Source organism: Notechis scutatus, chromosome 4, assembly GCF_049901735.1.
Source record: "Notechis scutatus isolate UNSWTSFEM ecotype Mainland chromosome 4, rNotScu1.2, whole genome shotgun sequence".
NCBI classification, from domain to species: Eukaryota; Metazoa; Chordata; class Lepidosauria; order Squamata; family Elapidae; genus Notechis; species Notechis scutatus.
In genome coordinates, this window is record NC_142012.1 from 165,076,371 (window position 1) to 165,100,851 (window position 24,481).

At 48.8% G+C, this 24,481-nt stretch overlaps 1 protein-coding gene across 1 annotated transcript in view; it reads left to right on the forward strand.

Moving 5' to 3' along the window:
* Positions 1–24,481, forward strand: part of LOC113426005 (solute carrier family 12 member 9-like) — a 130,038-nt gene that overhangs the window by 88,374 nt on the left and 17,183 nt on the right. Inside the window, 1 exon segment of the mRNA XM_087965562.1 lies at positions 21,850–22,042. Coding sequence (XP_087821688.1) covers positions 21,850–22,042 — 193 coding nt within the window.

The window sequence follows — 24,481 nt, forward strand, 5'->3', positions numbered from 1 at the left end:
GAACTCCCTATCTCCTGATGGTTGGCCAAAAACACCCAGCTGGCATTCATGCCTAAGGCGGGACTAGAATTCCCCATCTCTTGGTGATTAGCCCGAAGTCTGCCAACTGACTTTCATGTCTAAGACTGGCCTAGAACTCCCGCTCTCCCGCTTTCTGGACTGATGTCTCAACCATTAGATTAACATAAGCCTCCCAGAAGACTTGCCCAGATTGGCCCCGTGTTTATGTTGGCCCCCCAGCTCAAGCGACAGCCTTCTTGAGGAGTCACAGTGGCTGACTTCACACCTTATGCTCTCATGGTTTAACCACGATTATAACCTGGTTCAAACATTGCACTGAGCCACCCACAGCCTGCCCCTCCCCCCCAAGAGCTTCACACGCGGTGGGAGAGCAGAGACAGTTCGAGAGCCCCTGATTAGAACGATTGTCTGTCGGAGGTTTTTCGGTGCAGTTTGTTACAGACTCTCCCTGCTCTGCCTGATCACACTCTGACCTGCTGTGCTTTAGAACTTCGGTCTCATCCAAAAGGACGTGAAAACCTCAGACCCTCACGCACTGGGCAGTGGTAATCTATGAACATTTGTAGCCCGGGGTTGAAATGAGGGGGTCCTTGGTGCTCTCTGAGCTGGCTAGTTTTCTTGCAGACATTCCATGACCCAACTAGGGGACATCATCTAGGCTAGAAAAGAGTGGGGTTTGTGGGGAGGAGGAGGAGGAGGAGGAGGAGGAGGAGGAGGACAAGGACAATGACTCTGAGGTCCTGGGTGCTCCCTAAATGTGGTGGTTTTATTGTAGGCATTTCATGACCCAGCTAGGGAACATCATCTGGGCTAGGAAGGAGGGGGCTTGCCCTCATTCTACTAGCACCTCATTTTATATTTGGATCATGAAACGTCTGCAAGAAAAAAAAGCCAGCTCAGGGAGCACCAAGGACCCCTCAGTGGTCAAGGACGGTATTTGTAGCTCAGGGCTGAAATGAGGAGGGGTCTATGGTGTTAACAGAATAACAGAGTTGGAAGGGGCCTTGGAGGTCTTCTAGTCCAACCTCCTGCTCAAGCAGGAAACCTCATACCATTTCAGACAAAGGGTTGTCCGAACTCTTCTTAGGAACCTCCACTGCTTGAGCACCCACACCTTCTGCGGTCAAGCTACTCCAATGGCTACTTGTTCTCACTCTCAGAGACTTTCTCCTTAGTTCCAGGTTGCTTCTCTCCTTGAAGAGTTTCCATCCGTTGCTTTTTGTCCTGCCTTCAGCTGCTTTGGAGAGTAGGTTGACCCCTCTCTTCTTTGGGGTAACCCCTCAGATATTGGAAGATTGCTATAAAGTCACTCCTAGTCCTTCTTTTCCTTAAACTAGACATACCCAATTCTGTGTGATCTGAGCTTGGTGGATTTCTTGCAAACATTTCATGACCCAACTAGGTAATATCATCCGTGCTAGAAGGGAGTAGGGTTTCCTCTCTGTTTATATAGAGTGGCTTGCCCCGTTGGTGGAAGTGGTCTTGAGGGTTCCTTCATTGATTGGAGTGTTTGTTGGTCTAGTGGGCTTTGCTCCTTTTTAATATACAGCAGCTTGCCCTGCAGTCTAGTCCTAGATAAGCGGGGATTAACACCAGACAAGCCATCGAGCAGAAAACAAGACCTTAATCAAGGAACCAGCAAGGAGAAAGCCCCACCCCACCAACACTGGCAGGGCAAGCCAGAAGTCCCCATTAAAGGGGAGAAGGACGGTTTCATTATCCAGGCTAGTAACATAACCAGTGTACTAATTAGAGCAGGGGTGTTTAAATCTGGCCCATGGGGGGGAAATATCAAGGGAACGGCCCACGGTGCCTCTGGTGGTTAAAACAGGCCACATGCAGGGGGTGGGTAGACCTTGTTTTCACCCTCCATGGCTGCTTGCAGCATCTGCCGGTTGAAACTGGGTGAGAAATGAGCCCCAAATAGGCCAAAAACGGTCCTAAAAAGAGGCCTAAAATGGGCCCAGAATAAGCCTAAAAATAGGCCTAAAATGGGCCCAGAATAGGCCAAAAATGGGCCTAAAATGGACTGCAAATAGGCTGAAAATGGACTGCAAATGGGCCTAAAATGGGCCCAGAATAGGCCAAAAATGGGTCTAAAATGGACTGCAAATAGGCCGAAAACGAGCCTAAAATGGGCCCAGAATAGGCCAAAAATGGGCCTAAAATGGACTGCAAATAGGCCAAAAACGGGCCCCAAATAGGCCAAAAACGGGCCTAAAATGGGCCCAGAATAGGCCAAAAATGGGCCCCAAATAGACTGAAAATGGGCCTAAAATGGACTGCAAATAGGCCGAAAACGGGCCCCAAATAGGCCAAAAACAGGCCTAAAATGGGCCCAGAATAGGCCAAAAATGGGCCCCAAATAGACTGAAAATGGGCCTAAAATGGACGGCAAATAGGCCAAAAACGGGCCCCAAATAGGCCAAAAACAGGCCTAAAATGGGCCCAGAATAGGCCAAAAATGGGCCCCAAATAGACTGAAAATGGGCCTAAAATGGACGGCAAATAGGCCAAAAACGGGCCCCAAATAGGCCAAAAACAGGCCTAAAATGGGCCCAGAATAGGCCAAAAATGGGCCCCAAATAGACTGAAAATGGGCCTAAAATGGACGGCAAATAGGCCAAAAACGGGTCCCAAATAGGCCAAAAACAGGCCTAAAATGGGCCCAGAATAGGCCAAAAATGGGCCCCAAATAGACTGAAAATAGGCCTAAAATGGACGGCAAATAGGCGAAAACGGGCTCCAAATAGGCCAAAAACAGGCCTAAAATGGGCCCAGAATAGGCCAAAAATGGGCCCCAAATAGACTGAAAATGGGCCTAAAATGGACGGCAAATAGGCCAAAAACGGGCCCCAAATAGGCCAAAAACAGGCCTAAAATGGGCCCAGAATAGGCCAAAAATGGGCCCCAAATAGACTGAAAATGGGCCTAAAATGGACGGCAAATAGGCCGAAAACGGGCCCCAAATAGGCCAAAAACAGGCCTAAAATGGGCCCAGAATAGGCCAAAAATAATAGACTGAAAATGGGCCTAAAATGGACGGCAAATAGGCCAAAAACGGGCCCCAAATAGGCCAAAAACAGGCCTAAAATGGGCCATGTGGCCTCTTTTCGGCCAGCAGAATGCTGCAGGAGGCCATGGAGGGCGAAAACGAGGTGCGTGGGGCTGTGTGCGGACCCCCCCAGTGCCCCATTTTGGCCGGCAGGGTGCTGCAGGAGGCATCTGTCCCACCGCGCCCCCCCCCCCAAGAGGAGAAGTACAATGCTGATCCGGCTCCCAAAGAAATCCAGTTTGACACCCCTGATCTAGAGCAAATAATCGATAACCTGTTCCTGCCTTGCAGAGACCCCCAAACCCATCCTTTATAAGGACGAAATCCGGGCTTCAGCTGCACCCAGCCAGGCGTTGGGGCCAAAGAGAATCTACTCATGCTTTGGTTTCAATGCTTGGGATTTGCAATGCAGCCTTGCAATTTAGGAAGGCATTTGGGGGTGGGTGGGGGGGCTCTGCACGGGGGCCGATTGCTCATATTTTTTTTTGGCGTGCTCCTGCAGCCAGTTTGGGGTTGTGACATCTTTGACACGGGGGCTACAGGAGAAGGTGTGGAAAATAAGCTCAGGAGTGAGTCGGCTGTTGTGTCCGTAATCCTCCTCCCAGGAGTGGATTTGACAGATGGGGGGGGGGAAGGGAAGCAGAGACCCCCCACTCCTGTTGCCAAGGAAGCTTGGAGCCATTATCCCAGCTGGATGCATTAGCGCCGAGCAGCAGAGTTTGGAAGCGATGGGGAGAGAGAAAAATTTGCTGCTTGAGATAGTAATTGTAGATGTTCGGCCCAGCTAATAGCTGTTATGATTAAGTTCTATTATGGAGCCCTCTCTCTCTCTCTCTCTCTCTCTTTCTCTCTCTCGAATTGGTGAGTGGGTTTTTTTTTCTGTTGAGGAACGCAGCAAGGAAGGGGGGCTCTGACAGCCCTTCACACAGAGCGACAGAGCCCGCGGCTACGCCCCCCCCACCCCAAAAAGGAACAAAACACCATCCCACGTAATAACCCAGAAGTGGTAGCGGCGAGCATTCCCTTGAGTAAGACCAGGATAGGAAAAGCTGATGGGAGCCTGCATTCTGCGTGCCCCCCAGTGGGGCACCTCCCTAGAAGAGAGACCCATTGCAAGGACGATCTGGGGGGTCACTTCTCTTCCTTCCAGGGGTTGGGCTGCTACCGGTTCGCCCCCCAATTCGGGCGAACCCGTAGCTAGTTTTATGGCCGGTTTAGCAAACCGGTAAATCCCACCCCTGGCTGGGCCCCGCCCTCCCCTCCCCTCCCCTCTTAGGAGTCCCCACGGGGCCTGTTTGGATGCCAGGTGAGTGCAGGGCACTCATGGAGGCCTGGGGAAGGGCGAAAAACGCCGGAAACGGGCCCGTTTCCCGTTTCCAGTGGGCCTCCGGAGCCTGGGGGAGGGCGTTTTCACCCTCTCGGAGGCTCGAGGAAAGCCTCCGGAGCCCGAGGAGGGCGAAAATGGCCGTGGTGCAGGAGGCCGACTAGGCCACGCCCACCATGGCCACGCCCACCCAGCACCCGGGCAGAGAATTGGTTGCTGATACTTTCGAAGCTCACTCCTGCTTCCTTCCCACCGTGGGCGGTTGAGTGATTTACAGGAAGCCCTCGACGTACAACCACAACAGAGGCCAAAATCTGCACGGCTAAACAAGACCGTTGTCCCACAGTGACCTCCGTCCCGTTTTCCAGCCTCCTTCGCCACCGTGGTTAAGTGAATGCATTCGTGTGTTAAAGTTAGCAACATGGCCACGAAGTGAATCTGGTTTCCTCATGGACTTGGCTTGACAGAAGGTCGCAGAAGGGAATGAGGTGACCCCGGGACGCTGGAACCGTCATAAATAGGAGCACAGTCGCCCAGGGTCTGAATCCTGACCATGTCACCCTGGGGATGCTGCAACAGTCCGCCGGTGTGGAGAACGGTCCTAAGTGCCTTTTTCCAGGGCTGTTGTAACCTTTGCACGGTCACTAAATGAATGATTGTCAGTTGAGGGCCATCTAGAATAAGAGGGGATGGATCCGCGTGTGTCAGCCTTGCCAAGTAAACTCACCCAGATGAACTCATTCTACTTTATTGTACGGGGGCATTCAAAGAATCTTGCAACTCTGACAGAACGCTTGTTACCCTTCCTTGTCTAGTATTTAACGGGGGGGGGGGGGAAGACTAGGGGTGACATGATAGCAGTCTTCCATTATTTTAGGGGCTGCCCCAAAGAAGAGGCAGTCAAGCTAGGAGCCTCAGTGGCGCAGTGCAGTACGGCGAGCTACTTCTACTGCAGCCAGCTGCCTACAATTTGGCCGTTCAAACCTCACCAGGCTCAAGGTTGATTCAGCCTTCCGTCCTTCCGAGGTCGATAATTGTTGGGGACCATAGGCTGACTCTGTAAAGCGCTTAGAGAGGGCTGGAAAGCACCGTGAAGCGGCCTATAAGTCTAAGTGCTATTGCTAATCTCCGAAGCCCCAGAATGAAGAAGTAAGAACGAATGGATGGAAACTAATCAAAGGGAGAAGCAACCTAGAACTAAGGAGAAATTTTCTGACGGTGAGAACAATTCACCAGTGGGACTACTTGCCTGCAGAAGTTGTGGCTGCTCCAAAACTGGAGGTTTTTTAAGAAGAGATTGGACGGCCATTTGTTCAGACTAGCACAGGGTCTCTTGCTTGAGCAGGGGGTTGGACTAGAAGGCCTCCAATTAGACGGGGTCTCTTCGGAGCCTCCTGCCCCACCCGCTGTCCAGCTGAGGGCTAAGTTGCCTTTTATCTAACGATTCCCTTGGCTGAATTTCTTCGGTCTCCCAAGGTCATCCTCGCAGTCCCCTTACAGAGCGTAAGGAATGGAGGAGGCAGTGAAGGGGAAACAAGGCCCTGGATCAGGTCTCTGAGGGGCGTTGCGGGGGCAACCTTTGCGGCAGCTCTGTGTCCTCCGTTGGAGATATTGTTTGGCATTGATTTACGATCCCTTTGGCTTACTTGTACATCGGGCCACAATGCGGGTAATGAAATGTTTACAGCCGGCGGCTCTATTTTTTCAATGAGCTGAAACACCTCCGATAAGAAGCTGTTTAGAAGCCGTAAATCTCGGGTTGTATCAACTCCCAGCCCATCACTTAAAACGGGCGAATTGCAGGCTCCGGATGGCGGGTCTGACACTGGATTGGACGGCAGATTGATGCAGAGCAAGGTTCTCCCCTCCCATTGGCCGGGCAACCGCCGGAAGCCTCCCAAGCGCCAAGTCCCCTTGGGCAGATGAGTTGTCGAGCCCCCTGCCTATTGGTTAGAGGGCCGAGGATGAGTTGCGAGCTGGCACCCCCGTTGGGTGATGAATTACTCGGAGATGTATTTTGCTCAGGAGAAGTAAATCTGTTTGGTACATTGTTGCCGAGTTGTGATTATATTGTAAGGCACGCTCTGTAAATCACAACGAAGGGCCGTGATAAACGGCGCCCAACCGCCACCCCGGAAGGAGGCTATACCTCAGTTAGGCCGAGGATCTGTGGAGCCTCCGTGTGAGCTGGGGCAGCCACCGTCTCCTCCGCTCTCGCTCTATCCTGGCTTTGCAAGGCCACACCTAGAGTCCTGCATCCAGTTTTGCTCACCACATTATAAAAAAGATGTTGAGACTCTAGAAAAAAAAGTGCAGAGAAGAGCAACCAGGATGATGAGGGGACTGGAGGCTAAAACATATGAAGAACGGTTGCAGGAACTGGGCCTGGCTAGTCTAGGGAAGAGAAGGACCAGAGGAGACAGGAGAGCAGTCTTCCAATATTTGAGGGGCTGCCACAGAGAGGAGGAAGGGGATCAAGCTATTCTCCAAAAAGCACCCGAAGGCCAGACAAGGAATAATGGATGGAAACTGAACAAGGAGAGATTCAATCTGGAAATAAGGGGAAACTTATTTTGACTGTGAGAACTAATCAACCCATGGAGCAGAAGTTGCCTTCAGAAGTTGTGGGAGCTTCATCCCTGGAGGCTTTCAAGAAGAGAATGGATTCCCATCTGTCAGAAATGGTGTAGGGTCTCCCGCTTGGGTGAGGGGTTGGGTTGGATGACCTACAAGGTCCCTTCCAACTCTGATTATCTGTTATCTGGCTACAAGGCCATGCAGCAGATTGAATGTGGGCTGGGCAACCGATGTGCGAAGCGGTTGTGCAGCAGACACGCTAAGCGAATTTGTGGCAAGAAGATCAAAACAATGGGTATCTGTGCTTGGATGTGCAGGTAGTTCTCCATTTACGGCCACAATGGAGCCCAAAGTTTATGTTGCTGAGTGGGAAATTTCTTAAGTGAGTTTTGCCCCATTTTACAACTTTCCTTGCCACATTTTTTTTAAGCGAATCACTGCAGTTGTTAAATTAGTAACATGGACGTTAAGTGAATCTGGCTTCCCCATTGATTTTGCTTGTCAGGAGGTCGCAAAAGGGGATCATGTGACCCCAGGACACTGCAAAAATGTGAGTCGTCAAGTATCCAAATGTAAATCATGGGACCATGGGGATGCTGCAGCGGTCATAAGTGTAGAAAACGGCCATCGCTGTTTTCTGTGCCGTTGTAACATCAAACAGTCACTAAAATGAACTGTTGTAAGTCATGGACTACCTTTAAAAACAAAAGTTTCCTTTCTCACCAAGGCAAGTGTGATTCCATGGTTGGAACAAATGAAACACATACAGGTAGTCCTCAACTTACAACAATTGTTCAATGGCCGTTCAAAGTTAAAACAGCACTGAAAACACTAACTTGTGATTGTTCTTCATAGTTACGTCCGTTGCAGCATCTTCGTGGTCATGTGATCAAAATGCAGACGTTTGGCCACTGACTCGTATGTCAACTCATAAAACATTTTGTATACACGTTTTATAGTTGACAACAGAAAGAATTGGGGGGGAGTTTCAAAGAGCAGGCGGCAGTGTGGAATCGAAAGTACATTCCATTCATATTTTCTTCAAAGACTGATTAGATGGCTAAAGCTTCTGCCAGGCAAAAATCGAATTGGAGGGCGTGATTGATGACTCTTGGCTATGGGCGTTTTTTCATTGGATGATACACCCAGAGGGGTGGGGGTGAAAAGCAGGATCAAGGGTGACAGTGAATTACGTATCTCAGAGTTGGCTACACCCAGATTAGTTCCCGACGTAGAATGTTACCTTCAAATAAATCCTCTTTCATTTTGGGAGTGTGGCTCAAGGCTCATGATTTAATTGGAGTAACTGCCGGAGCCCTGACATCGTATTTATGACGATTGCAGTGTCCCGGGCTCACTTTTTGTGACCTTCCGATGAGCAAAGTCAATGGGGGACCCAGATTCACTTAACAACCAGATTACTAACTTTATCAGCTGCAGTGATTCACTTAACAACTCTGATAGGAAAGGTCGTAAAATGGGGCAAAGCTCCCTTAACAACTGATTTGCTTAGTAGTGGAAATGTTGAGCTCAATTGAGAAAGTCGAGAAACTACTTGCATATCACTTTTTTTTTTCTGCACGGTTTCCTCTGTTGTTTTTAACCTCCGGGCAGGCATAAAGTTGAAAGAGGAATCCAGGGGACGCAACCTCCGGCTTTTGAGATTTCCAGGCACGTGATATGATAGCCGTGAGAAACTTCTTTTATTTGTTCGGATAAATGTGCCCAGATTCTCATCATTACATATCAGTGTAAAGTTAAGCTAAGCCGTTCAACCGTGGATGTGGATAATCGCTCTGGCCTTTAGAAGAAGCACATCAAATCTCTTTATTACTGTCCTTGACCAGCCTTTACAGTAAATATATATATATAAAGGACACAGTTTAACACAACAATTTGTTATTGGAGAATGGAAAAAAAATAATAGTACAATAAAACAACATATCCAATTTAAAGTTTTACACAGTTGTATAATTTAGAGAAATTTTTTGGTGGGATTAGCATTTCTTTAAAAATGATGAACATAACATTTGTCTTTTAGATCGTATATAGCAGAGGTCCCCAAACTTGGTTAAGACTTGTGGACTTCAACTCCCATAATTCTGGGAGTTGAAGTCCACAAGTCTCAAAGTTGCCAAGTTTGGAGACTCCTGGTATATAGAAATGATTGGAGCATCAGTAGAAGGTCATAATTTAACGAGATAGATAGATAGATAGGTAGGTAAATAGATCTGCATTTAGGGAAGAGGGTAACTCTCATGCCCCTGGTGGAGTCTGACTCTGAGGAAGAGGAGGAACAGCCAACAGGGAGTGGGAGTGTGGCTCCAGAGGTGGTGGAGGAGGCTGGGGAAGGGCAGAATCCGGCTGAGCAGTCAGAGGAGGATCCAGGCCCATCCCCTATCCATCCTAGGTCACGCAGGGAAGAGAGGATCAGGGAAAAGCAAGGTCTACTCAGGAGCTTGCAGGTGGGAGCTATGTACTGTATATAAGTTTGTAACTGCGCAGTCAGAATTGCTGGAGTCAATTTAGTGTTTACTTTGAAAGAGGTTTATCTTTGCTGGCGTTCTTCCCATGGACTCTCCTCGGTTATTTTCCTGGAGTTTATGATTAGTTATCTTGGCTTGCTTCGGAACTCTCGTCAATGCGGTTTGTTTTGGTTTTCTTTTTGCCTCGTTATTTACTTTTGTGATTTTAAACTGTGCCTCATCAAACGGTGAAGTTAAAGTTGAAGGCCTTACCAGAGTTTAATGTATGTTTTGGGTTTTGAGAGACTACGGGTCACCACAGTAACAGGATGAGGAGTAGAGGTAACCTGTGAATTATTCAAACTTTCCTGCTCATCAGAACGAAATGATGGGGAACTTAGGAAGACAGGTGTTTTTTTAGAACAACAAATCATGAGTCATGATCCTATAAATCAGTGCCTGATATTGATGGCTGCCCTATTACTATTGGTCTAGACCTGTGATGGCGAACCTGTGGCACGCAGAGCCATTTGTGCCGGCACGTGAGCTGCGGGCAAACTTACCTCGCTGTGCATGTGCGTTGCTCACAGCTGATTTTTGGTGGGTTTGAGGCCTTTTTCAGCCCCCCAAAGGCTTGAGAAAAGCTTCTGCAGGCTTTTGAGGCTGAAAACTAGCCCCGTTTCATCACTTCCTGTTTTTCCGAAAATACCAGAAGTGACAAAACGGGGCTAGTTTTCGGCCTGCAAAGCCTGCAGAAGCCTCCCTCAAGCCTTTGGGAGGCCGAAAAAGGCCTCAAACTGGCCGAGAATCAGCTGTGAGGCACAGTGCAGGTAAGAGGGCGGCAGAAGATGGGGGTGGGGATTGCACGCGCATGCGTAGGGGACACGGGGGGCACGCATTGCCTTTTAGGTGCTGGCACGCGTGCGCAAGCGTGCAAGCGTGTGCACAGTTTCTGGCACAGGAGCCCCAAAAGGTTAGCCACCACTGGTCTAGACTCCACAGCAGGAGTCTCCAAACTTGGTAACTTTTAAGACTTGTGGACTTCAACTCCTAGGATTCTCCGGTGTTGGAGCCACCCACAAGTTCTGGAGCTAAGCAATTCCACTGATAAATTGTTCTGTCAGGAAAGGTTTTCCTTAGTTCTAGGTTGCTTCTCTCCTTAATTAGTTTCCAGCTGTTGCTCCTTGCCGTGCTTCGGAGAATGGGTTGACACCCTCTTCTTGGGTGCTTTGGAGAATAGCTTGACTCCCTCTTCTTAGGGGGCAGCCCCACAAACATTGGAATATTGCTATCATGCCACCCTTGGTCCTTCTCTTCATTAGACTACTAGACCAAGGGCTCTCCAAACTTGGCCACTTTAAAACTTGTGGACTTCAACTCCCTGGGATTTGAAGTCCACAAGTCTCAAAAGTTGCCAAGTTTGCAGACCCCTGGCCTGCAGGAAGGAATTCAAAATTTGAAACCTGTGCATCGCACGCGCATTCAACATCAGGATTTTAAAATACGAGGGGCCCTCAGAGGCCATTAAGTCGAAACCCTGAATCGGTTCAGGGGAACCAGGACAGCGGTGTTCTGCTACCTGGCTACGAAGCCATTGCTATGAAGTCTGCAGTGTAGAAAGGGTCCTCCCTTTTAGTCAATGGCCCATCCGTCATCGTGCAGCTTCCATTGTTCCAACGTTACTCAACTTTTAATTGCTGTGCAGCTTAAATAGCTTTCTCCCTTTGCAAATTGGACGTGTGGCTTGTGGCCAGGAAGCAACACAATAAGGTTGTCATGCCACTCTCTCATTCAGAGTCCGAACTTTGAGATCAGCACAGGGTTGTTCTTCAGCACCCTGGACAGCAGCTTTGTGGACATTTCTCCCCTTCCTTCATTTTTTCCCCTAAATTTGGCCTAAACAGATAGTCCCCGGCTTAACAAAAGTTCATTTAGTAACCATCCCAATTTACAATGGCCCTGAAAATTGCACTTATGACCATTTTTCCCACTCAACGACTGTTGCCAACAACCCCCAAAATTCAGATTCTTGGCAACTGGTTCATATATATATCAGGGGTCTCCAACCTTGGCCAGGTTAAGACTTATAGACTTCAACTTCCAGAGCTGGCTGAGGAACTCTGAGAGTTGAAGTCCACAAGTCTTAAAAGTTGCCAAGATTGGAGACCCCTGATATATATACTGTATAATGGTCACAGTGTCCCTTTTGTGACCTTCAGACAAGCGGAATCAATGGGAGAGCCAGATTCAATTAACCACCATGTTACTCACTTAGACTGGAATTTCTCTTTGAGGAAGTTTCCAACTGGTTGTTGAGTTGTGGTATCCATCGTTTGGTCAGATGGATGGTACACGCAAGAGTGTTCCTGATGCCCACATGATTTTTGCTTACTGGAAATCTCTGGGGAGGTTTAGCCGTGCCCATCCCTTGCCATGACAGAATAGCAGAGTTGGAAAGGGACCTTGGAGGTCAACTAGTCCAACCCCCCAGCTCAAGCAGGAAATCCCGTACCATTTCAGACAAGTGTCTCCTCTTAAAAAGCGATGGAGCCCACACAGCTTCTTGAAGACAAACTGCTCCACTGATGAATTGTTCTCACTGTCAGAAAATTCTTCCTTAGTTCTTGGTTGCTTCTCTCCTGGATTAGTTTCCATCCGTTGCTTCCTGTCCTGCTTTCAGGTGCTTTGAAGAATAGGTGTGTTAGAAGAAAATATCCTTCTGGGTTCAGTTCCAAGTGGGAAGAAAGACTGGAAATATAGAGGCTGTTTGGAAAGATGGTTTAATGATGGTTTAATGCCTTGGAGCTTTTGAGCGAAAAAGGGAAGAGAAGCTGAGATTCCCCGGGTTTTATGCCCTCTGTTGGGATTTGATTTTGAGCTTGTATTCTGATTGGTTGTCAGAGTCCCAGGCTTGGTTGAGCCTTGCTGGAGGATGATGTAATGAAAGAGTTTTGGGAAATTCCTATTATTATGGGTCTGGCTGAAGGAGGTAGATCTTTGTTATGTAGAATAGACTGGCCCAGGCCTAAATGGCCCATTAACAAAGCTAGTGGGGCTGAGTTTCTACCTCTCTGAGTTTCTACTTCTCTTTTAGGGGAAATATTCTGCCTTTTTAATATATTCTAAAATATTTCATTTCTCTAGGAGAGGGGTAGGTTTTAACTTCCAGCAGGTGGACCCCCTCTTCTTATATTGGAAGACTGCCATCATGTCTCCCCTGGTCCTTCTCTTCCCTAGACTAGCCAGGCCCAGTTCCTGCAACCGTTCTTTATATGTTTTAGCCTCCAGTCCCTTAATCCTCTTTGTTGCTCTTCTTTGTACTCTTTCTAGAACCGTGATGGCGAACCTATGGTACATGTGCCACAGGTGGCACGCAGAGCCATTTGCGCCAGCACGCGAGCCCCAGGCAAACTTACCTCACAGTGCATGCGCACGCGCCTCACAGATGATTTTTGGCCCGTTTGAGGCCTTTTTTGGCCTCCCAGAGGCTCAAGGGAAGCCTCTGCAGCCTTTGAAGGCCGAAAAATAGGCCCGTTTTGTCACTTCCTGTATTTCCAGAAATACCAGAAGTGACTAAACGGGCCCATTTTTCAGCCTCCAAAGGCTGCAGAGGCTTCCCTCGAGCATGCACAGTGGTGGCGGGGTGGGGGAAATCGTATGCGCAGGGGGCGGGGGGGCTGCGCACTTTGCCTCCTGGGTGCTGGCACGCAAGCACATGTACAATTTTTGGCACAGGAGCCCAAAAAGGTTAGCCACCGCTGTTCTAGATCTCAGCCTCTTTTTTACATTGTGGTGACCAAAACTGGATGAAGAATTCCAAGCGTGGCTTTACAAGCAAGGCCTTATAAAGCAGTATTTGCCATAACAACTTCCCATGATCTTGAGTCTGTCCCTCTGATAATGCAGCCTGGGACTTGCAATGTTAGGTGACCAGACTGGCAACGGGCAAGAAAATGGCAAAACGTGGCAGTAAAGATTGTTCTTTTCACAAAGCTAAAGAGTGTCCGGCCATTGGTGGAGCGGAAAAATCTGCATTCGCAAGAAGTGGGTTTTCAGGGGGACGTGAAATTACTCTCACCATCAGAGGAAAAATAGCTCTTGAGTGCCTGTAATCTCCAGCTCCTCTCTGCATTTCTGAAGGAAAAATTCTCAACGTGCTGATTTCTAAAGTAGCTCTAATTGATAATTAGCCAGTTTGCAGGCTTGTGGGGCTGTCAGGGAGAAAAAGGATCGGCTTGGAACTGTACTTTGGTGCTTGTAATGCTTGGGGACAAGAAAGGAAAGGAGGCAAAAAAAATACCACTTCCAATACCAGTTCCGGGGCTTACTAATTGTAATATAGTTTAAATCCAGTTTTAAGAATGGGTAAATACTTAATGGGAAAAAAATCAAGTTTCATACATAGGAAATCTAAATCCTGTTCCAGCATTTTTTTTTATTTTTTAAAATACAATAGCAGGGTTGGAAGGGACCTTGGAGGTCTTCTAGTCCAGCCCCCTGCCTAGGCAGGAAACCCTACACCACTTCAGACAAAGGGTTATCCAACATCTTTTGGAAAACTTCCAGTCTTGGAGCATTCACAACTTCTGGAGGCAAGTAGTTCCACTGGTGAATTGTTCTAACTGTCAGGAAATTTTTAGTTCCAGGTTGCTTCTCTCCTTGATGAGTTTCCATCCGTTGCTTCTTGTCCTGCCCTCAGGGGCTTTGGAGAATAGCTTGACTCCCTCTTCTTTGGGGCAGCCCCTCAAATATTGGAAGACTGCTATCCTGTCTCCCCTACTTTGCTTCTCTTCCCTAGACTAGCCAGGCCCAGTTCCTGCAACCGTTCTTCATATGTTTTAGCCTCCAGTCCCCTCATCCTTTTGGTTCTTCTTCTCTGCACTTTTTCCAGAGACTCAACATCTTTTTTACAGTATTCCAAGTGTGACCTTGCCAAGGTCTTATAAAGTGATATTAACACTTCACGTGATCTTGATTCTATCCCTCTGTTTATGCAGCCTAGGACTGTGCTGGCTTTTTTTGGCAGCTGCTGCACACTGATGGCTCCTATTTAAGTGATTGTCCGCCAGGACTCCAAGGTCCCTCTTGTAATTCCTGCTACTGAGCCAGGTACCACCTATAGTGTACCTGTGCATTTTTTTTTTTGTTTTTTGCTGTTTTCAAAGCTACCAACTTGACTTAGCTTGACTCCCTCTTCTTTTTGGCAGGCCCTGAGATATTGGGACACTGCTATCATGTCTCCCCTAGTCCTTCTTTTCATCAGACTAGACATACCCAGTTCCTGCAACCGTTCTTCATATGTTTTAGCTTCCAGTCCCCTAATCCTCTTTGTTGCTCTTCTCTGCACTCTTTCCAGAATCTCAACATAATAAGAAGAGATTGGACTGCCATCTGTCAGAAATGGTCTCCCGCTTGGGCGGGGGGGTTGGACTAGATGACCTATAAGGTCCCTTCCAACTCTGATGATCTGTTATCTGTTATAATATTCCAAGTGTGGCCTTACCAAGGCATTGTAAAGTGGTATTAACAAAGAGAGGGCTCATTGCATTTGCATTACACGGGTAGCTCTCGACTAACAACAGTTCATTTAGTGACCGCTCAAAGTTACGACGACACTGAAAAAAAGTGAGCTGCGACTATTTTTCACACTTACGAATGTTGCAGCCTCCCCAGGGTCCCCACGTGATCCAAATTCAGACCCTTGGCAACTGGTTCCTAGTTATGATGGTGTTTCAGCGTCCCGGGGGGTCACGTTTGCGACCTCCTGGCAAGCAAAGGTCAACAGGGAAGCTGGATTCACTTCATGACCGTGTGACTTACTTAACATCGGGGAGCAAGAAAGGTTGTAAAATGGGGTGAAACTCACTTAACAAATATCTCGCTGAGCAACATATGTTTTTGGCTGAATTATGGTCATAAGTTGAAGGACTACCTGTCGTTTCCATCCAGTTTTAAGGATGGATGGATGACTCAGTGCTTATAGGGGGAAGAAAATTAAGTTTCCTACCTAGGAAATCTAAGCCCTCTTCCATAATTATGTGCCAGTCATTTGTAAGCACGTTCGCTGTCTTGTAATCTTCTTGTAGACTTGCCAGTCGTGGGGGTGTCGTTAGGCGTACAAAATCCTCTGCGCCTCTTGATCCATCTGGAAAATAGTCGTCTTGTGTTCTGACAAGCGTGCAAACGTTTCACACCAACCACGAGAGGCTTTTGCAGCTACCTAGACTACATCTGGTTCCTGTTTTTTTTTTTTTTTTAATTGAATTCTGCACCCAGCTCCGTATTCTCTCTGGGCTGTGCGTTTTGTTTCGATGTGGTTTTTGAGCAGCTGGCACCTCCTTGCCAGCTTGACATCTATAATTGGGAAAATCCTGGAAAAGGGAAAGTCAAGCAGTGGATTTGCGAGCACCTAGAAATGTACTAGCAGCCAGCATGGGTTGGTTAAAAGCAAACACACTTTGTGGCAGTCATGGTGAACCTTTTTGTTGTGGGGTGCTGAAAGCGCGTGTGCATGCCGCGTGTGTGCCAGCACCTACAATGCAATGTGTCCCACCCCCCACCCTCACCCGCCGCTTCCCTCGAGCTTCCGGCAGGGTGAAAACAGCCTCAAACGGGCCAAAAATCATCTGGGAGGCGCACGCATGCGCACGCAACACCCCCACCCCCTTACCTGCACTGTGCATGCATGCACCTCCAGATGATTTTCGGCCCGTTTGAGGTTATTTTTGCCCTCCTGGAAGGTCGAGGGAAGCCTCTGGAGCCTCTGGAGGCTGAAAATGGGCCCATTTTGGCACTTCCGGTATTTCCGGAAGACCCTCGAGCCTCCAGCAAGGCGAAAACAGCCTCAAATGGGCCGAAAATCATTTGGGAGGCTCACACATGTGCAGTGCAGGTAAGTTTGACTGGGGCTCGCATGCCCGCACAAATTGGCTCTGTGTGCCACAGGTTCGCCATCACGGCTTTTTCACCTTCTTTGACAAAGTGACTGAAACAATGGACCAAGGAAACGGGGTGAATAGAGCATATACCGTAGGTAGTCCTAAATTTACGATCCCAACTGAGCCCAAAATGTCCGTTGCTAAGTGAGACAATTGCTAAGCGAATTTTCCCCATTTTACCACCTTTCTTGCCCCCGTTCTTACCTGAATCACTTCAATTGTTAAGACCAGGGGTCTTCAAACTTGACAGCTTTAAGATTTGTGGACTTCAACTCCCAGAATTCCTCCTCCAGTCATGTTAGCTCAGGGATTATGGGAGTTGAAGCCCACCAACAGTTGTGAAAAGGAAGAAATGCCCTTCAGACTCAAAATACATATAAATTATAAATAGAAAAAAACAACACAAACCCACACTGAAGCAATGAATGAGACCAGGCAGGATAAGGGCTTGAAGACGTCCACAGATATCGAAATACACACACTGGGAAGGATGCCAGAACTCAGATAAGAACTGACAGACTAGAATTATTTCACGCTTTGCTTCCAGCCATGCGCAGTTTGTCCTATTTAAACAGTCCTCACAGATGCAGCCCATGAAGGGGATCAAGGCCCTTTCCTCCCCCATAGACCACGCCATTCACGTTGCTCCCTGATCCGCTCCTCCCTGCGTGCCCTAGGATGAAAACGGGATGGGCCTGGGTCTTCCTCTGACTGCCTAGCTGGCCTGTGCCCTTCCCCAGTTTCCTTCACAACCTTCAGAACCACATTCCCACTCCCACATTCCTCTTCTCCCTCAGAGTCAGACTCCAACAGGGCATGACATCTCCCCTTGTGAAGGAGTTTGTTTCCAAACTGAGATGGGTGGGGAGGTGTAGAAGCCCAGGGTGCCCTCCCTCCCTGCTGCTTGGTACCCTCCATTCAAGGGGAGCTGGCGAAGGGAGGGCCAGAGCAAGCGAGGCCCGAAGATCTCAGCTTCTTTTTTAAATCTTCCTTCGCAATTGAGATAAGACAGCGGGTTAGATGAGAACAATTTAATTAAGTTGCCGAAAGGCCTCGGAGTCGGCCCTGCCTGACAGTAAGCTGCCCCCTCGGTGCAGGATTGATGGCCTTTTCTGCTGGTTTCTCCCCCACCCCACCCCCTCCTTCCTGCATTTGAAAATTAAAAATCAGAATGGGAATTAAAAACAATCAAATACTTTCTGTGCCAGACCCGGGCAGTGCCAGCGATGCCAACCCTCCTTCCCAGGAATACCCAGCTCCTTTTATTACGGAAAGATAATCGAGTTGTGCTTGTTCCAGTTGATAGACAAATAAGCAATTTGGGGGGTTTTGGGGGGATAGGACTGCAAGAAAGAAGACATTAAAATGTATTTGGGGGCTGATATTTCTCACTCAATCCGGGGTTCCCCTTTATGTTTTCTCATCACACAGCCATTAAGTGAATCTGGCTCTCCTGTGGATTTTGCTTGTCTGAAGGTCGTAAAAGGGGATCATTGTTGTGGCCTGCCAGTGGAGCTGGCAGCAGACTCGGACAATGAGGAGGTTGGGGAGGACCACGGGCCAGTCCTGGAGTCTGGGGAAGGCTCTGATGGGGGCTCTGCATCAGAGGCAGAGATGGGGCCAGGACCGTCCAACAGTTACCAGCTGCCTTCGGAGTCAGAGATCAGTGGGGAAGAAGAACAGCTGGAGCCTGTTCCCAGTGTGTGCGTGTGTGCAGAGCTGCCAGAAGAAGGGAACAGCTAAGGAACAAGGGTCAACTCGGGAGTAAAGCTACAGGTGGACAGTGAATGGCCCCTCCCGTAGGGAATAAAGAGGAGCTAAAGGGGAGTGGTGTTTTCAGGAGACAGTTCTTTCGTTTAATTAGGGTGAAGATCCGTTTCTGACTTCTTGCCAAGTAATTGCTGCTACAGTGTGGCATTTGGAAGATAATTGACCTGGCAACTCTCCAAGGTCTGTAGTTATGAAATCTTATGAAAGACTGTTTGCTGGAGAGGAATTCATTTTAACCTAAATAAAAGGGGTTTTATCGGGACGAGGAGTCTGCTTCATGATCTTGGGAAGCCTTAGGTCACAACAATCATGTGACTCCGGGACCGTCATAAATATGAACCAGTTGCCCAGCGTCTTGAATTTTGACCCTGCGACCATGGGGATGCTGCAACGGTCGTAAGTGTAAAAAACGGTCCTCAGTTGCTTTTTTTGAATGCCGTTGTAACTTTGAACGGTCACGAAATGAACTGTTTTTAAGTCAAGGACTACCTGTATCCTTCCCACCGTTCTGTGCTCTAAGCAGTTTATGGTTCATCGTTCTCAACACACGTTCCTACAGGTGTTTTTGGTGCCCTTATATAAATGATGCACACTCTCTGGCTTCGCAGTGTGGGAAGTTGTGTCAAAGGGGTTGCACCATTAAAAGGTTGGCATTTTGGTTAACAGTCAATTAATTCTTTGAAACAGAAGGGCCTTGCTCTTTTTCAGAGGTTTTTGTGGGTGTGGGTGCATATCTATACAGTAGATATTTATTTATTTATTTGTAAACACGTCTTTCTCCTCCTATTTCCCCCTACAACAACAACTCTGTGAGGTAGGTTAAGGCTGAGAAAGAGAGCGCGAGTTGTCCAAAGTCACCCAGTTGGCTTTCATGGCTAAGGCGGGACTAGAACTCCCCATCTCCTGGTGATTGTCCCAAAGTCACCCAGCCGGTCTCATGCCTGAAGTGAGACTAGAACTCCCCGTCTCCTGGGGATTGGCCTAAAATCAGCCTGTTGGCTTTCATGCCTATTTCCTGGTTGACCCGGGAAAGTCACCCAGTTGGCTTTCATGGCTAAGTTGGGACTAGAACTCCCATCTCGTGGTAATTGTTTCAAAGTCATCCAGTTGGCTTTCATGGTTAAGGCGGGATTGGAATTCCCCATCTCCTGGTGATTGGTCCAAAGTCACCCAGTTGGCTTTTGCAGCTAAGGTGGGACTAGAACTCCCCATCTCCTGGTGATTGATCCAAAGACATCTAGTTGGCTTTCATGCCTAAGGCAGAACTAGAACTCCTATTTCCTGGTGATTGACCCAGGAAAGTCACCCAGTTGGCTTTCGTGGCTAAGTTGGGACTAGAACTTCCATCTCGTGGTAATTGGTTCAAAGTCACCCAGTTGGCTTTCATGGTTAAGGCGGGATTGGAATTCCCCATCTCCTGGTGATTGGTCCAAAATCACCCAGTTGGCTTTCATGGTTAAGGCGGGATTAGAATTCCCCATCTCCTGGTGATTGGTCCAAAATCACCCAGTTGGCTTTCATGGTTAAGGCGGGATTAGAATTCCCCATCTCCTGGTGATTGGTCCAAAATCACCCAGTTGGCTTTCATGGTTAAGGCGGGATTGGAATTCCCCATCTCCTGGTGATTGGTCCAAAATCACCCAGTTGGCTTTCATGGTTAAGGCGGGATTGGAATTCCCCATCTCCTGGTGATTGGTCCAAAATCACCCAGTTGGCTTTCGCAGCTAAGGTGGGACTAGAACTCCCCATCTCCTGGTGATTGGTCCAAAGACACCTAGTTGCCTTTCATGGCTAAGGCAGAACTAGAATTCCCCATCTTCTGATGATTGGCCCAAAGTCACCCAGCCAGCTTTCATGCCTAAGGTGGGACTAGAATTCACTGTCTCCTGGTGATTGGCCTAAAATCACCCAGTTGGCTTTCATGCCCAAGGTGGAACTGGAACTCACTAGTCTCCCACTTTTTAGCCCAGTGCCTTAGCCGCCAGACCAAACTGGCTCTCTCTTTAAGATGAAATATCTCCCGTTTCCTACCACCGCATCCTCAAGTGAGTTTAGCAGGTCACGATAAACTTTTTCTACCTTCTCCCGCGCGAAATGGCAGGGACTCCAGAGCGATATGGATTTGGCAAGGGAAGACGAAGTCCGGGATAAAAAATTTGTATGCAAAGGATTCCCCACCCCCACTCCCACCCCTTACGACCATTCATCCATTTTAGATGCATAGAATCTAGCCTGACAGCAATTCCAGAATCCCTTTTCAACACAAGTACTTTGTGGTTAGAGATGAGTGCGCTGCACACCCCTTAATCGTTCCACTGGGGAAAAGTTATGCATTATGTATTCATTGTCTTGAAAGATTATTAACCAACTGCAAAAGCCTTCTGGGACACTGCAGGTTGAAGCCAAAATAAAGACTGTTATTTCCTATAAACCTCCCTTGGAATTCCACCCAAAAATACATTTCGGTTGTTAATGATCTGACTGGCGGAGCATGCACAATGTGTGTGTGTGTGTGTGTGTGTTGGGGCGGTGGGGGGACGTGGAGAGCCCCATGTTTTCATAAAATTGCAAAGTTGTAAGCCTGTGCTATCCTGCAGGTAGTCCTCAACTTATTATTCACTTATGGTGCGGCAAGAAAGGTCGTAAAATGGGGCAAAATTCACTTAACAACTGTCTGGTTTAGCAAAGGCAATTTTGGGCTCTGTAAGTCGAGGGCTAACTGTAGCAGTCTTCCAATACTTTAGGGGTTGTCCCAGGTAAGGGGGAAGGGAGGGGTGTCAACCTGTTCTGCAAAGCACCTTGAAGGCACGACAAGAAGTCTTGGGCAGAAACTAACCAAGGAGGGAAGAATGAAGAACCTAGAATTGAGGAGAAATGTTCTGACAATTACAAGAATTAATTAGTGGAACAGCTTGCCTTCAGAAGTTGTGGGTGCTACAACTCTGGAGGTTTTCAAAAAGAGATTGGACAATCGTTTTCTCTGGAATGGCATAGGGTCTCCTGTTTGAGCAGGGGTTTGGACTAGAAGACCTCCAAGGTCCCTTCCAGCCCTATAAATATTCTATTTTCTAAGGCCGTGATGGTGAACCTATGGCACGCATGCCACAGGGGGCACACAGAGCTATTTGTGTGGTCACGCGAGCCCCAGCCAAACATACCTGCATGCGCACGCCTCCCAGCTGATCTTTGGCCCGTTTGAGGCCGTTTTCGCCCTCCCAGAGATTCGAGGGAAGCCTCTGCAGCCTCGGGAGGCTGAAAAACGGGCCTTTTGGAAATACCAGAAGTGGCAAAACGGGCCCGTTTTCAGCCTCCAGAGTCTTCCCTCGAGCCTCCGGGAGAGTGAAAACGGGCTCCAACGGGCCGAAAATCACCTGGGAGGCGCGCGCATGCGCAGTGCAGGTAAGGGTGCGGGGCGGGGGGGTGTTGCATGCGTATGCACAGGTGGGAGGGGCGCATTGCCTTGTGGGTGCCAGCACGAGCGCGCTTTCAGCCCGCCACAACAAAAAGGTTCGCCATCCCTGCATTCAGCAGACAGATGAAACACCTGTGAATGCAGCTTTTATCTGGAATTACAACTCCAATCGGCTCCTCCTGGCCCTTGTAGCTCAGGATCTTGGCATTACACTTCCAAGCAGAACATCTCCCCCCCCCCAAGGAGATTCCAGGCATCCTAACCTGTTACCTGTTCTCCTTCTCCAGGCCCACCTTCAAGTATTTCACGTGGCACACCTGTGTGCTGGGCATTGCTGGCTGTGTCGTGATGGTCTTCCTCATCAGCCCCATCTACGCTTCGGCCAGTGTGGCCTTCATGGTCATCCTGCTGGTGGCCCTCCATTACCTGTCCCCCAGCAGCAGCTGGGGCTACATCAGCCAAGCTTTGATCTTCCACCAGGTAAGAGCCATCCCAACAGGGGGGGAGTGTTTGAGCGGTCAAAGAGACCACGGAAACAGATTGTCCTCAGAGTCTGGAGCCAAAACTTCAAGCTCTGCACCATAAACTGAGAACATTGGTTATTTATGAAAGGAAGGTCAAATTTATGGTCTTAAGAATTCCAGCCAGTACAGCACCTTGCTGTCAAATGAGACGCTTCTGTAGGCAAACCCTGGTCTGTTTCGTCGCACTTTCTCCAGGTGTGGGTTTCTACCAGTTCTGTCCACCTCTGTAGAACCGGTAGCTCTGAAGAGCAGCAGATATAGAACCGGTTCTATGTCTGCTGATGTTTTTGCCCACCCGCCCATCCGGGGTCTTCCCTGATCTTTATTTCCTGATTTTTCAACTTCAGCTGCCGAACGAGGCACAGCTGCAGTTAAAAAAAGCAGGAAAAGAGGGCTGTTTCAAAGGCTGCTTCTCGGCATGCAGTGTGCTAATGACGATTAACAGGCACGCGGCTCACAGCGTGCAGGGAGGCTCGTAAATTCCGAACCGGTAGTTAACCCTGTCGTATCCCACCCCTGGCTTTCTCAATGCGGAGGCGGAAGAGACGCACAAAGTTGGACAATCTCCCTCTGATTCTTGGTTGGTCTCTGCTGTTCCCAGGGGTGGGATTCAGCCGGTTCGGCCCGGTTCACGCGAACCGGGTGTTAAATTTACATCCGGTTCGCCAAACCAGTAGTTTGAACTGACCGGCTGACCCCACCCCGCCCCTCCCAGGAGTCCCCACACGGCCCGTTTTGGATGCAGGGAAGTGCAGTAAGTGTGAAGGCTCCGAGAGGCCGAAAAACAGGCTGAACCAGAAGTTCAGGAACAGGCCTGTTTCCGGAGCCCGGGGAGGCCATTTTCACCCTCCCAGAGTCCCGAGGGAAGCCTCCTGACTGTGGGGAAGGCGAAAAACGGCCCTCCCAAAAGTTTTGGTAGGCCACGCCCACCATAACAATGCCCACTCAACACCATGGCCACGCCCACCCAACAACCGGTTGCTGGGATTTTTGAATCCCACCCCTGGCCGTTCCCCTGATCTGTACAGGCCAGGATTTCTCAACCCTGGCCACTTTACAACGTGGACTTCAACTCCCAGAATTCCCCGGCCAGTTGGGACTCCAAGATCCCTCTCACAGTTACTGATATTGATCCAGTCCCAAAGGCAACTGGACTTTCTTGCCTTTTTTTCTTTTGAAGACGTTTCGCTTCTCATCCAAGAAGCTTCTTCAGCTCTGACAGGATAGTGGGGAATGGAAGGATTTGTATTCCTTGCAGGCCGCTGGTCATTTGCATCCTTTTTAGAGGGGCGTTGAGGCCACTTAGGAGTCCCAAAGGTGCTTTTTCAGGAGGCAATTGGACTTTCTTGTTGTTGTTTTTTCTTTTGAAGACATTTTGCTTCTCATCCAAGAAGCTTCTTCAGCTCTGACAGGATAGCAGGGAAGAACTGAAGAAGCTTCTTGGATGAGAAGCCAAACATCTTCAAAAGTAAAAAGCAAGCAAGTCCAGTTGCCTTCAGAAAAAGCACCTTGAGGACAACGGTGACCTGGGACGATTGAGAACCTCCACAGGCTGTTGAGCCCCGGTACCAGCTATTCTATACCTGTTCATTTTGGTTTTTCTTGCCGAAACGTACAGCCTTACTTTTCTCTCCATTAAATTTCATTTTATGAGGAGGAGGATCTGCCATCTCCATCTTCTTGGCCCCTCGCCTCTCCCGTTGCTCTATTGCCAATGCCGGAGCAGGTGGTCATCCTTATTGGAGATTAATTTTTCCGATATAATAACAACATTCCGAATTTGCATCTGTTTCCTTTTGCCGGGGACTCTTTATCCCCCGCTCACCCTTTGAGCAGACAGCTCGCCCTTCCAGCTGGCGTGATCCCCGCCCTCTCGCCTTTCCCCGGGAACTGTGCCCGCTCCTGCAAACTGGGCCTCTTGCCCAGGCCCAGCCTTTTAATTTGGGTGTCATAAAACGGACATTTAAAAGTTCTAGTTAGGGGGTTTAATGGAGGAGTCTTATTAGCCAGCTGCTGTTTCCCCGACGCTGCCTGGCAAAGCCAGAGCCCTCCTGGGGGGAGCCGATCAGATTGTTTGATCAGGCGGTTTGCTTGGCATTTGGCTCACAATGCCAGGCCGCCCGTTCCGTGCATCTTGTGATGGGCCTTGTCATTGGACCTCCCCCCCCCCAGGTGCACCAACCTTCTGGGTTGAGCTGGGAAAAAGCCACCCGTGGAGACCCTGAAGGAATATACAGGTAGTCCTCCACTGACGACCACAACGGAGCCCAAAATTTCTGTTGCTAAGTCAGACAATTGTTTAATTTTTGCCTCGTTTTACTACCTTTCTTGCCCTGTTCGTTAAGTGAATCCCTGACGTTGTTAATTGAATCTGGCTTCCCAATTGACTTTGCTT